The sequence below is a fragment of the Oncorhynchus mykiss genome, chromosome 6 (genome assembly GCF_057628025.1).
Source record: "Oncorhynchus mykiss isolate SJ-2025 chromosome 6, ASM5762802v1, whole genome shotgun sequence".
NCBI classification, from domain to species: Eukaryota; Metazoa; Chordata; class Actinopteri; order Salmoniformes; family Salmonidae; genus Oncorhynchus; species Oncorhynchus mykiss.
The window spans coordinates 35187817-35201511 of NC_143027.1; the positions used below are offsets into that span (position 1 = coordinate 35187817).

The following is a 13695-nucleotide window of genomic DNA, read 5'->3' on the forward strand; positions in this document are numbered from 1 at the left end:
CAGTCTGAGATATGTCTTTTTCTTTGCAACTCTGCCTAGAAGGTCAGCGTCCCGGAGTCGCCTCTACACTGTTGACATTGAGACTGGTGTTTGCGGGTGCTATTTAATGAAGCTGCCAGTTGAAGACTTCCTCCTGACATTCCTGCTCAGGAAGAGCACAACAGCAGCTGGCTCCAGGTGGTGAGGTTGGCGGAGACCTGGCAGTGCAGGGTGGTTTTGAGGTCTTGGTTTGCTCGCTCCGACTGGCCGTTAGACTGGGGTGGAACCCGGAGGATAGCCTGGCCGACGACCCAATGAGGGTGCAGAATGCCTTCCAGAATCAGGACAAGAACTGAGAGCTACGGGCGGAGACCATGTCCACGGGCAGTCCATGGATCCGGAAGACGTGCTGCACCATGAACTGAGCATCTCATTGGCAGAGGGTAACTTGGGGAGAGGAATGTAGTAGGCGGCCTTGGAAAAGCAATCCACCATGGTAAGGATGGCGGTGTTGCCATCAGACAGGGGAGACCTGTGACAAAGTCCAGGGAGATGTGAGTCCAGGGGCAATGAGGGACGGGCAGAGGTTGGAGGAAGCCAGACAGAGCTTGTTGAGGGGTCTTGTTCTGTGCACAGACCTTGCAGGCAGCGACAAAGCGGTGACATCCGGTACCATTGTAGGCCACCAAAAGTGTTGTCGCACGAAGGCCAAGGTCCGCCAGGAGCCTGGGTGGCAGGCAAGCCTGGAAGAATGGGCCCACTCCAGGACCCACGGAGCGGACAGCGTCAGGCACGAACATCCGGTTACCTAGGCCCCCACCAGAGTTCGGCTGGGACCACTGTGCCTTCCGGATCTGTTTCCCAATACCCCGACTGAGTGCCATTGCCAGGCATGAAGTGGGAAAGATGGTCTCTGGCTCCGGGGTGGTAGCCGTGGGGTTATAGTGGCGAGACAGGGCATCCGGCTTCACTTTCTTGGACCCCGGCCGGTAAGAGAGGGCAAATTGAACCGGGTAAACAGCAGGGCCCTTCTCGCCTGCCTGGAGTTGAGGCGCTTGGCGGTGTGGAGATACTCCAGGTTTTTTGTGGTTGGTCCACACAATGAACGGATGTTCGGCCCCTTCGAACCAGTGCCTCCATTCCTACAATGCCATCTTAACCGCGAGAAGCTCCCGATTCCTAACATCGTAATTCCTCTCTGTGGCGGTGAGGTGGGGGAGAAGAAGGGATGCAACTTAAGGTCCAGGGTAGAACGTTGGGACAGAACAGCCCCAACTCCGACATCCGAAGCGTTGGCCTCCACCACGAACTGACGGGAAGGGTCCAGGTGAACTAGGATTGGAGCGGTGGTGAACCGGTGTTTAAGCTCCCGGAATGCCCGGTCCGCGGCCATGGACCACATGAACGGAACCTTAGTAGAGGTGAGGGCATACAGGGGGATACCAGGGTGCTATAACCCCAGATAAAGCAACGATAAAAGTTGGCGAACCCCAGGAAGCATTGCAGCTGCACCCTGGATGTAGGCTTAGGCCAATCGACCACTGCTTTCACCTTCTCTGGATCCATCTTGACGCTCCCAGCAGAGATGATGTTGCCCAGAAAGCGAATTGTGGAGCGATGGAACTCGTACTTTTCTGCCTTAACGAACAACTGGTTCTCCAGAAGGTGCTGGAGAACCTGCCGGACATGGAGCACGTGTCCGGGAGAAGAAGATGAGGATGTCGTCAATGTAGACGAAGACGAACCAGTTCAGCATGTCACAGATAACATAATTTACTAAAGCCTTGAACACGGCAGGGGCGTTGGTGAGGCCAAAGGGCATGACCAGATATTTGTAGTGGCCACTGGCCGTGTTGAAAGCGGTCTTCCACTCGTCCCCCTCTCGAATCCGCACCAGGTGGTATGCGTTACGTAGAACCAGCTTGGAGAACACAGTGGCCCCCTTGAGCGGCTCGGAGGATGAGGAAATGAGTGGTAGTGGATAGCGGTTATTTACAGTGATGTCATTGAGTCAATGCACGGGCGCAGGGTCTTGTCCTTCTTCTCCACGAAGAAAAACCCTGTGTAGTCCTCCATAGCCTTGGTTTCAGGTCCCAACAGTGAGTACAGACACCCCAGGGGGCGGCGTGGAGCTAGGGAGAAGGTCAATCCCGCAGTCATAGGGGCGGTGCGGCAGAAGGGAAGTGGTCGGGACTTGCTGAACACCTCCCGGAGATCCTGGTACTCTGCAGGAATGGCGGAGAGGTCTGGAACCAACTCCGCGGGCCCAGAAAGATGTCCCGGGCAGGTTGCGCCGACCTCAGACAGTGGGCGTGGCAGAACGATCTCCTGGCCATGATGGCACCCTTAGACCAGTTGATGAGTGGGTGGGTCGCTGGAGCCAGGAGAATCCCAAAACCACAGGGATCTGGGGGGACATGATGAGCAGGAACTGAATGGTCTCACTGTGATTCCCTGACACACGTAGGTTGATGGGAGTGGTCTTATGGAGTGACCCTTATGGGTGACGCCCGTCCAACGCTCTAACATCCGCGGGAATGGAGAGGGGCTGAGTGGGGATGTTCAGCTCGAAGCCAGTGTGGCCTCCAAAAGGCTCTCATCGGTCCCAGAGTCAATGAGGACCCGGAGAGATTTCTCCACAGCAGAATGATATGAAAAGGGGTGCGAGTAAGGGAAAAGTAAGCAGAAAAGTTCCCCATATGGCCCACCAGAGTATGCACTCCTACCGGTGAGCCTGGTATTTTACCGGGCACGAGGACACAAAATGACCAAAAGTCCCACAATACAGATAGCTCCTTGTGCTGATCCGGTGATGCCGTTCCGCTGGCGACAGCCCAGCCCTGCCTAGTGCATGGGCTCGTGACTCTCAAAAAAGGTTGGGAAATCTCGGGTGGTCTCGGCCAAGGGCCCGTCGGGGACTTCTGGGATGACTCGGAGGCGAGGTGGAATCCCTGGATGAGCGAGTGAAATCGAATTTCCTCTCCATCCGTCGTTCCCACAGTCGCCCATCAATGCGGATGGTCAAAGCGATAAGGGAGTCAAAATCTGTGGGTAACTCCCGAGCCGCAAGCTCGTCCTTAACCTCCTCCGAGACGCTGTCGAACAGTGCTTCCGGGTCCATGCGCTCACAGCTGCCATCGTGCAGAAATCAACCGCATAGTCGGCCACAGTGCGGGCATCCTGCCGGAGCTGGATTAGCTTCCGGCAGCTTCTCTCCCGTAGAACAGGGCATCAAAATCCTTCCTCACCTCTCCCACAAACTCCTCCAGGCTCGCGCATATGGCCGGCTGCTGTTCCCATACGGCGGTAGCCCTTCCAGACATGTCTTACACCCGGTCATGGTGCTCAGCCAACGTTTGGATCCACTCCATCAGCCCACGAAGCAATTCCTCTGGATGTTTCTTGGGAGGAGATGGCATTGGGCAGCTGGTCCGGGTTTGCTGGGTCAGTCATGGCCAGTTCGTACTATCAAGTGTGAAGGTAAGACCCAGATGCAGACCACGTCGAATAAACAATAGTTTAATTTTCCAACAGGGGCAGGCAATAGATAGGTTAAGGTAGGCAGGGGTCAGTAAACCAGAGGTGGGGCAACGGTACTGGGCGGCAGGCAGGCTCAGGGTAAGGCAGAGGCCGGTAATCCAGAGGGGGGCAAAGGTACAAGTCAGCAGGCAGGCTCAGGTTCAGGGGAAGACAGAGTGGTCAGGCAGGTGGGCCCGGAGTCTGGCAACAGACAAACAGAGAATACAGGAATAAATACACAGGGGATAATGGACGACACCCGGAGGGGGGTGTAGACCATCACAAAGACAGGTGAAACAGATGTGTGAATAGTTGTGATGGAGTTTGGGTCGTGTTGTATCGAGGAGTTGCTGTGTAGCTGGTCTTCTTTGGCTGGAGTCGTACTTACGATTTTTTTATAACATTTTTTATTTTATCTTTATTTAACTAGGTAAGTCAGTTAAGATCAAATTCTTATTTACAATAACGACCTACCTAGGCCAAACCCGGACGATGCTGGGCCAATTGTGCGCCACCCTATGGGACTCCCTATCACGGCCGGATGTGATACATCTTGGATTCAAACCAGGGACTGTAGTGACACCTCTTGCACTGAGATGTAGTGCCTTAGACAGCTGTGCCACTCGGGACCCCGAAGAGATACTTTGTCTCTGATCTAGAAAACTTATTTGTAACACTTTATGATTACCCTCTTCATAATGCATTGCGAGCACATGTATAATGCGTTATGATCTTTGCATAATGCATTATAATGTACAACATATTTTTTCTATCATTTTATACTGTATAATAATGTATGCTTCCTCTGTTTCTCTCCTCCAGATCAAGGCCCTGCAGGTACGCCCAGTGAAGCTGGATGAGGATGGGGCCATGCAAGAGTTCAACAGACCCAACAGGAGCATCTCTAAAGAGCACCTCAGTGAGGTGAGAGAGACCCTCTAGTCCTACCCCGCCAGACCATCAGGCCCCAATACCTCCAGACCACCACACCTCCAGAATCCCAGACCATATCTACCTACCTTGTTGCAACACGGTTAACTAGGGCCATTACTCTCCCAGACCCTTCAGAGCTCCTAGCAAGAGACCAGGCCAGCGGCAGACTGTCCAGGGCTGAAGGGCCCTGAGGAGGATGAGAGAGAGGGGGCAGAGAAGCAGCAGTGAGAGGGCAGCTGGTGCGGTAGCTCATACTGGCCCAGACTCACACCTCATAAATCCCCATGCATTAGAAAACTTGCCTGGTCAACAGCGACAAGCAGGAAACGATTATCTAAGACACACAGACACACAGCCATCACACTACGTGTTCTTCTCAAATTGCACCCTATTCCCTATATAGTGCACTACTTTTGACCAGGGACCATAGGGCCCATTGGGAATAGGGTATAATTTGGCATGCGCCTAGATGCCCCTGCATTATTAAAAGCCTGCTATGGTTATGTAGATGTGACCTAACACTGTTCAGCCAGGTGGTAGCTGACCCTCGCCGAGTTAAAAGGTTAAAGGTCTTTCCAATTACTGCCGAGCCTGCATCCATATGCTAGCACATTTAAAAGGTGAGTGGCTTGCGTAGTAAATGGAGGCAGCTAGGAGGTCGGTTGGTGCTAGGGATGAAATAATGCAATTTGGATACAGAGGAAGTAATGAGAATTTATGCAAAATCCCCAAGCGGCTCATTTTAAATGAATGTAGAATATGCTTCCTAACTAATGCCTGTCAACCGGGCCTCCCAAACCTCACTAAATTCAATCAGACAGTTAATTTAGCTGCACAGAACGGGGGGAGCATGGGGGGAGAGAGGGGGTTTGCTGCTTCTACAGCTGAAGAAGTGATCGAGGAAAAATGATGGAGAGAAAAGATTTTAATGAACTTATTAAATGCGTTGTTCAAGCTATTCAGAATTCCAAAAGAAAATCTAGAGACGTGGAGAGAGGGAGAGAAAAATAAACACTCCCCACCAACATTTTATTTTCCCTTCCCTTCGACCTCCTTTTCTAAGCCTCCTCTCTCTCTTTCTCTCTGCCTCTCTTGTCTCCCCCCTGCCATTCCTCATGAATTTGTGTAAAAGGCTGTTTTTAAATAAAAAAAAGTCAGGAGAAAGAGCCGGGTTTGACAGATAAAAGGATGCTGGCGGATGACAGTTCTGACAGGGAAATGCGGCAGTGAAAAGGGTGTTGGGGGTACGGGAGGGTAAGGGGGAGAACTGTTTAAAATGGCATGCTGTAATCGCTGACGGTGTTAGATATGGCATCTCTCTAATCTCCTGCCAAATAGATGGTGCAAAGACACTGATCGCTGTAGCCATGCCATTCATCCCTATCCATCTCTCTGAAATATAGCTAGGCTCTCAGAGAGAGAGAGCGAGGGTGATGGCCACTACTGGAGAGGAAGGACTTCCTATTTCTATTAACACTATTTTCCTTTTTCAACTCTGCCACTGCATTGCACATTTTCATTAAATACATAAAGCACATGTAATATCCACATCAAAGTGGTCCCAGGCTGTAAGCGCTCTTAACTAAATATGTACTGTACTGTACCCACGATTCATGAGTCAAATGGATTTTGTGTTGTTGGACTGCCAAAAGGAAACAGAGACAAACGAGAAGCTTGCTGCCTCCTCTCCGTACTGAGAACAGTCATGCATCAATTTAGGAAGCAGCAATAGAGACGTGCGTGGAGATGTTGTTTATTCATCTCCACGGTAGCTAGGGTCTTGTATCTGTTTACGTTGACTAGGTAATTCTACCCTTGGCTCAACAGGGCCTAGGCAGAAAGCTGCCGTACAGGCAGGGATTAGGGAAATGTAGAGGGAGATTTTCTCTGCATCTGTGTTAGTGTGGGGAGGGATTGGAGGGGGGAGAAGGGGAAAGAGAACACTACTGCTGGGGTCTCACCCATCCACACAACCACCCACACTCTTAGAAAAAAGGTGCTATCTAGAACCTTAAAGGGTTCTTCGGCTGTCCCAATAAGAGAACCCTTTTAAAGAACCCTTTCCGGTTGCAGGTAGAACCATTTGCTTCCAGTTAGAACCTTTTTGGGTTCCGTGTAAAATCCTTTCTAAAGAGGTTCTACATGGAACCCTAAATGGTTCTATTTGGAACCAAAAATGGTTCTACCTGGAACCAAAAAGGGTTCTCCTATGGGGACAGCTGAAGAACCCTTTTTTCTAAGAGTGCAGTTCTTCTGGAGAGCTGTGAGTCCTGCTGGAGAGCTGTGAGTCCTGCTGGAGAGCTGTGAGTCCTGCTGCTGGTTGCATGCTGGTTGCTGGCCCCGTCTTTTTTTTAATACACTTCACGCTCCGCCAAGCCATGATTGGCCCCTTTAAGTTCTCGCACCTCAAAAACCAATAGTCTGTCCCGTAGGAAAACCAACCGCCCTGCATGTCACCGTGGCTTTGAGGGTCCGGGGGAGGGGGCGTGGAAATGGGGAGAGGATTAGGGGGCGGATTTAGCAACATTTCTGTTCTCCGGGGCTGTTTAGTTAACCCTAAAACACCGCCAGTGTCCTCCACACCCCCAAACCCCTATGCCTCTCCCCTATCCCCCCATTCCTCGCTGCTGCGTCTCTGGGGCAAGTTCTTAAATCCTTTTGAAGTCTTAAGCGCTGCAGAAATCCATTGAGAGCCATGTATAATGGCTTTTAAGAGAGAGTGTTTAGCTATATCCCGACCCCATGGCTTATGAACCGCTACCTGCTTTAATGGATTTTTTCCCTCTTCCCTTCACCCGGACTAAATCCAATGGATTGTCCCTCATTATCATTTAAATAAGACTCTCTTTCTACTCCAAACGCTACAACTTGAATAAAACCTGCATAGTAAGGCTAATTCCAAATGGCTTTGGCCTACCACTACTGCACTGAGTCACACACACACACACACACACACATACACACACTCATGCACACACACACACACGCACGCACGCACACACACACCACATATGTTGTTCACTTTATCCCCTTTGTGTCCACATACATGGCCGGCTCTGCCCTTCTGCCCTCCACCTCTAGCCCTCCCTCTCTCTCTCTCTGGCAGTGGAGACAGACGGGGTGAATAGAGAGGGAATAGTCTTTTGATTCCCGCAGAGCTGACTTTCCGGTTCGCCATAGGACACCTCCCTAATCGTCACAGTGGGGTTGAGTCTGTGAATCAGAGGGAGCAGAGGCACTGATGACGGCTAAAGCACAGAAGCAGGTGTGGGAAGGAGGGATGGAGGGAGAGAGAGATGGATGGAGGGATTGGAGGTACTATGGGCAAAATTGGTCTAGCAGAAAAGTCCCCTCCTGAGACTGGAGGAGAAATTGCCAATCGAAACTGAGAAGTAAAAGGGGGGGAAGTGGAAGGTGTGGAAGGAGAGGGAGATTGGTATTCTGAGTGAGAGAGAAGAGAGAGACCGAGAGAGAGAAAGAGAGACAGAGAGAGAGACAGAAAGAGAGACAGAAAGAGAGAAACAGAGACAGGGAAAGATAAAGAGAGGGAGAGAGACAGAGACAGGGAAAGAGATAGAGAGCATCTTTCTTCAGTCTGTCTGGCCCCTCACTCTTTTGAACCAGGATGACTCTGTCAGGGGCCTCGTCTATCAACAGAAGCAAGCACTGTCAGCATACACATGACAGTTTTATTATGCAATGTCAGTGTATTTGACATTATAAGTGCACAAGTTACATTCATTATTGGATTTGCCCACACATGCATTCAAAACTCAACTTTGACCCTAAACTACACCCCAATACATATACAAATCAATGAAAGATGGGTTTTTAAGAGTAATGCAATGAAATGGTATACAGTATTTAGGCAACACCAATGACTTGATCACTCCAAAAACACATATTTCAAAGTGTTTTAATGGCATGGGTGGGGAGGTGTTGTCAGTCTTAAGCATTGATATTCAGTCGTAATCATTCCTACCATTGTATTTTCCTTTGAAGTACTACAGGAAATCCCGGGCCACAAAAACAAAAACAGCCACCAACGTCACACTTCCACACAAACTAAACACCTACTTTGCCCGCTTTGAGGATAAAACAGTTCCGCCGTCGCGGCTCGCTAACAAAGACTGAGGTCCACCCCTGTCTTTCTCAGTGGCTGACGTGAGTAAAACATTTAAACGTGTTAACCCTCGCAAAGCTGCCAGCCCAGGCGGCATCCCTAGCCGCGTCCTCAGAGCATACGCAGACCAGCTGGCTGGTGTGTTTACGGACATATTTAATAGCTCCCTATCCCAGTCTGTTGTCCCCATATGCTTTGACACGGCTACCATTGTTCCTTTACCCAAGAAGGCAAAGATAACTGAACTATATGACTACCGCCCCGTAGCACTCACTTCTGTCATCATGAAGTGCTTTGAGAGACTAGTCAAGGATCATTTCACCTCCACATTACCTGCCACCCTAGACCCACGTCAGTTTGCATACCGCCCCAACAGGTCCACAGATGACGCAATCGCCCATCGCACTGCACACTGCCCTATCCCATCTGGACAAAAAGAGTACCTATGTAAGAATGATGTTCATTGACTACAGCTCAGCATTCAACACCATAGTGCCCTCCAAGCTCATCATCAAGCTGGAGGCCCTGGGTCTCAACCCCTCCCTCTGCCACTGGGTCCTGGACTTTCTGACAGGCCGCCCCCAGGTGGTGAAGGTTTGTAAACTTCATCTCAACTTCGCTGACCCTCAACACTGGGGCCGCATCAGGGTGTTTGCTCAGGCCTCTCCTGTACTCCCTGTTCACCCACGACTGTATGGCAATGCACGCCTCCAACTCAATCATCAAGTTTGCAGACGACACAACAGTAGTGGGCTTGATCACCAACAATGACGAGACAGCCTACAGGGAGGAGGTGAGGGCACTCGGAGTGTGGTGTCAGGAAAGCAACCTCTAACTCAACGTCAAAAAAACAAAGGAGATGTCGTGTACTTCAGAAAACAGCAGAGAAAGCACCTCCCAATCCACATCGAAGGGACAGCAATGGAGAAGATGGAAAGTTTTAAGTTCTTGGGTGTACACATCACAGACAAACTGAAATGGTCCACCCACAGAGACAGCGATTGTGCAACAGCGCTTCTTCAACCTCAGGAGGCTGAAGAAATGTGGCTTGTCACCCAAAACCCTTTACAGATGCACAATCGAGAGCAACATGTCAGGCTCTATCACAGCCTGGTACGGCAAATGCTCCGCCCTCAACCGCAAGGCTCTCCAAAGGGTGGTGTGGTCTACACAACACATCACCGGGGAAAACTACCTGCCCTCCATGACACCTACAGCACCTGATGTCACAGGAAGGCCAAAAAGATCAAGGACAACAACCGCCCGAGCCACTGCCTGTTCATCCCGCTATCATCCAGAAGGCGAGGTCAGTACAGGTGCATCAAAGCTGGGACCGAGAGATTGAGAAACAGCTTCTATCTCAAGGCCATCAGACTGCTAAAAGGCAATCACTAACTCAGAGAGGCTGCTGCCTACATTGAGACCCAATCACTGGACACTTTAATAAATGGATCACTAGTCACTTTAAACAATGCCACTTTAAATAATGACACTTTAACAATGTCTACATATCTTACATTACTCATATCACATGTAAATACTGTATTTTATACCATCTACTGCACCTTGCCTATGCCGCTCGGCCATCACTCATCCATATACTTATATGTACATATTGTCATTCACCCCTTTAGATTTGGGTGTATTAGGTAGTTGTTGGGGAATTGGTAGATTACTTGTTAGATTTGGGTGTATTAGGTAGTTGTTGGGGAATTGTTAGATTACTTGTTAGATTTGTGTGTATTAGGTAGTTGTTGGGAATTGTTAGATTGTTTGTTAGATATTACTGCATTGTTGGAACTACAAGCACAAGCATTTCGCTACACTCGCATTAACATCTGCTAAACATGTGGATGTGACCAATACAATTTGATTTGATTTGATCCCCTTGACTCCAGTGGCGTCATTTCTTTTGCACTGCAGTAAGCAGTTGTTTTGGGCAGAATACCCTTTTCGTCTCCCTCTCCCTAGTCAAGGCCATCCAAAATGAATGGCAGTGACGTTTTTGCTAGCTAGTGCAGGTCGGGCGCAGGCGGGGAGGGAGAAGGTTAACGTGAATATTGATATTAAAGCGTAGCGGCTTCATCATGTCTGTGTCAGCGGCTGGCTCATGGTCCCTAAAGGTCAACCCTGTTCTCCTCTCTCTCTACAGAGCTCCACTCACTCGCTGTCAGGCCGGGGCTACTCGGTAAGTGACATTTTCATGCTTCATGGCTTTACGGCAGAATTACAATCTCAAACGGCTCTCTTTATTGCCCCGCCGCTCGACACTTTAATTATGTTAAATAGAGTAATGGAGAAATCATGATATTAGGGACATTACTCCTGGATGACTGACTGATTAAATTGTAGGAAGGAAAGGAAGAGATGCATCCCGAATGGCACCCTATTTCCTACGTAGTGCGCTATTTTTGACCAGGACCCTCTGGTCAAACGTAGTGCACTATTTACGGAATAGGATACCATTTGAGACGCAGCCAAGGTGTCCTGCTCTACCTTGGGTAAATGTGGCTGTTTTATTGACATCCATCACATCAGGCCGTGCAGGAAGGCAGCCATTCAGTAGTTCTGCAGTTTAAGTGTTGGAGGAGATGTCTTTCTGCCAACTACAAGCCATTTGATTCAGTTGTCAGACAATATGCTTAAAAGCCTTTAAAAAAGTGAGTGACTGCATTGTTACATACCCCCCTCCCCACACAATACATTTAATATCATATGCGCCCTTATTCTTTCAGAATACCCATAGCATAGCTGTTCTAATGTAGCCCTATCTTATGAATAGGGGAAATATAACTGCTTTCACATTCAACTCTATACTTTCATTACCTTTGAATTGAAAATGTATTATGCGTTCTTGTGTAAAGTGATAAATCTTGTCAGCCCAGTTCTTTTATACAGCACACTGTCTCACTTTGTGTCACTAGGAGACTATTTTTACCACTTGAAAGCATATTTTGCAGACTACACAAGTCAACAGGATGTGTTTTTTTTAAAACCTTATGAACCTGTTCACTTATCATTATTTCCAGGAAGCTGATGAGTATTGTTTCAATTATGAGGTTCAGAGTTGATAGAGGCAGTATTGAGTCTTGTTGTTGTCCTTGCTGTCCTCTACATGAAGGGACAATTTATAGAGAGACATTTTTAGCTCCCGTTACACCACTAGACCTGCCTGCGAGTGACATATGGCAATTCTTATCGTAGCTTCGGTGTGCTCAAACAAATAAACAACATCTATAAATGGGTTTGTCACTGCTCAATCAGGGGAAGAGTATCTGCTGAGGTAGCGCTTAAAGAGCCGAACAAAGCTTAAGTTAAAAGACAGTGATCTGTGTGGGGTTTTATGGTGCTTCTGCGTGGAAATGGAACATGTCCCTTTCCTATTCCCTCACGGCTGCATACTCTCACAGAGATGAAAACAAACAAGACCTCCCGGAAGCTGCTGCGGCCCTTTGGCTCGAGCTGTCAGTTTAAGTCTGGTGGAGGCATGGAAGGATGGAGGAGGCCCCATCTTCATCTGTTCTTTATGGAGAGAGGGGGGGGGGGGAAGAGAGAGAATATTATTAAGAGTAGGAGTAGGATCGAGAAAGGTTGAGAGAGGAGTAGGAAGTAAAGGGGAGGAAAGTAAGAAAAAAACGAAGAAAGTGCACAGGAAGTCTGACATTGTCAAGCGCCTGCCCTGCCTCCCTATCTGATGGTGTGTGCTGCGCTGCAGTGTGGTGGAGCCCTTTGGGCTGCTTGTGGGCAGACTGACAGAGGGTTTGGCACAGGCTTCTGGGGCCATGTAGGAGCCCTTATCAGCAGGTGCTCCGGGCTCTGTGGTAGGGCCTGTCTGAGAGAGAGACAGGGAGGGAGAGATGAAGGCAGCCGTTGTGCGAGGAAGGAGGGAGGTGGTGGAGGGTTGGAGGGCAGGCAGGCAGGCACACAGAGAGGAGGCACAGATAGCTGGGTTATCTGATGGTCAGCCCTGGGCTCTTATCACCATCTCCTGGCCTCGGGGGGGTTGTTATCTGTCACAAGGCACTAAGAGGTAAAATCCCAATCTCTCTTGACTGTTTGTTTTCCGCTTCTATAGGAGATAACACCTCCACTATTTCCCTACCATATGTCTTTGCCACTGCCTGCCAGGCTGCTATATCTAATGCTGCCTGCCAGGCTGCTATATCTAATGCTGCCTGCCAGGCTGCTATATCTAATGCTGCCTGCCAGGCTGCTATATCTAATGCTGCCTGCCAGGCTGCTATATCTAATGCTGCCTGCCACGCTGCTATATCTAATGCTGCCTGCCAGGCTGCTATATCTAATGCTGCCTGCCAGGCTGCTATATCTAATGCTGCCTGCCAGGCTGCTATATCTAATGCTGCCTGCCAGGCTGCTATATCTGATGCTGCCTGCCAGGCTGCTATATCTAATGCTGCCTGCCAGGCTGCTATATCTAATGCTGCCTGCCAGGCTGCTATATCTGATGCTGCCTGCCAGGCTGCTATATCTAATGCTGCCTGCCAGGCTGCTATATCTAATGCTGCCTGCCAGGCTGCTATATCTGATGCTGCCTGCCAGGCTGCTATATCTAATGCTGCCTGCCAGGCTGCTATATCTAATGCTGCCTGCCAGGCTGCTATATCTAATGCTGCCTGCCAGGCTGCTATATCTGATGCTGCCTGCCAGGCTGCTATATCTAATGCTGCCTGCCAGGCTGCTATATCTAATGCTGCCTGCCAGGCTGCTATATCTAATGCTGCCTGCCAGGCTGCTATATCTGATGCTGCCTGCCAGGCTGCTATATCTAATGCTGCCTGCCAGGCTGCTATATCTAATGCTGCCTGCCAGGCTGCTATATCTGATGCTGCCTGCCAGGCTGCTATATCTAATGCTGCCTGCCAGGCTGCTATATCTAATGCTGCCTGCCAGGCTGCTATATCTAATGCTGCCTGCCAGGCTGCTATATCTGATGCTGCCTGCCAGGCTGCTATATCTAATGCTGCCTGCCAGGCTGCTATATCTAATGCTGCCTGCCAGGCTGCTATATCTAATGCTGCCTGCCAGGCTGCTATATCTGATGCTGCCTGCCAGGCTGCTGTATCTAATGCTGCCTGCCAGGCTGCTATATCTAATGCTGCCTGCCAGGCTGCTATATCTAA

The 13695-nt window shown here is 49.6% G+C and overlaps 1 protein-coding gene across 20 annotated transcripts in view; it reads left to right on the top strand.

The window, feature by feature from the left end:
• LOC110525840 (autism susceptibility gene 2 protein) overlaps positions 1-13695 on the top strand; it is a 405912-nt gene that overhangs the window by 151379 nt on the left and 240838 nt on the right. For 19 of the 20 annotated variants that reach the window (XM_036979978.2, XM_090237745.1, XM_090237740.1 and 16 more), the window contains exons 3-4: positions 4321-4422; positions 10707-10742. In XM_036979978.2, coding sequence (XP_036835873.2) covers positions 4321-4422; positions 10707-10742 — 138 coding nt within the window. The remainder of the gene's footprint in view (positions 1-4320; positions 4423-10706; positions 10743-13695) is intronic. The other variant, XM_036979975.2, reaches the window with a different exon arrangement.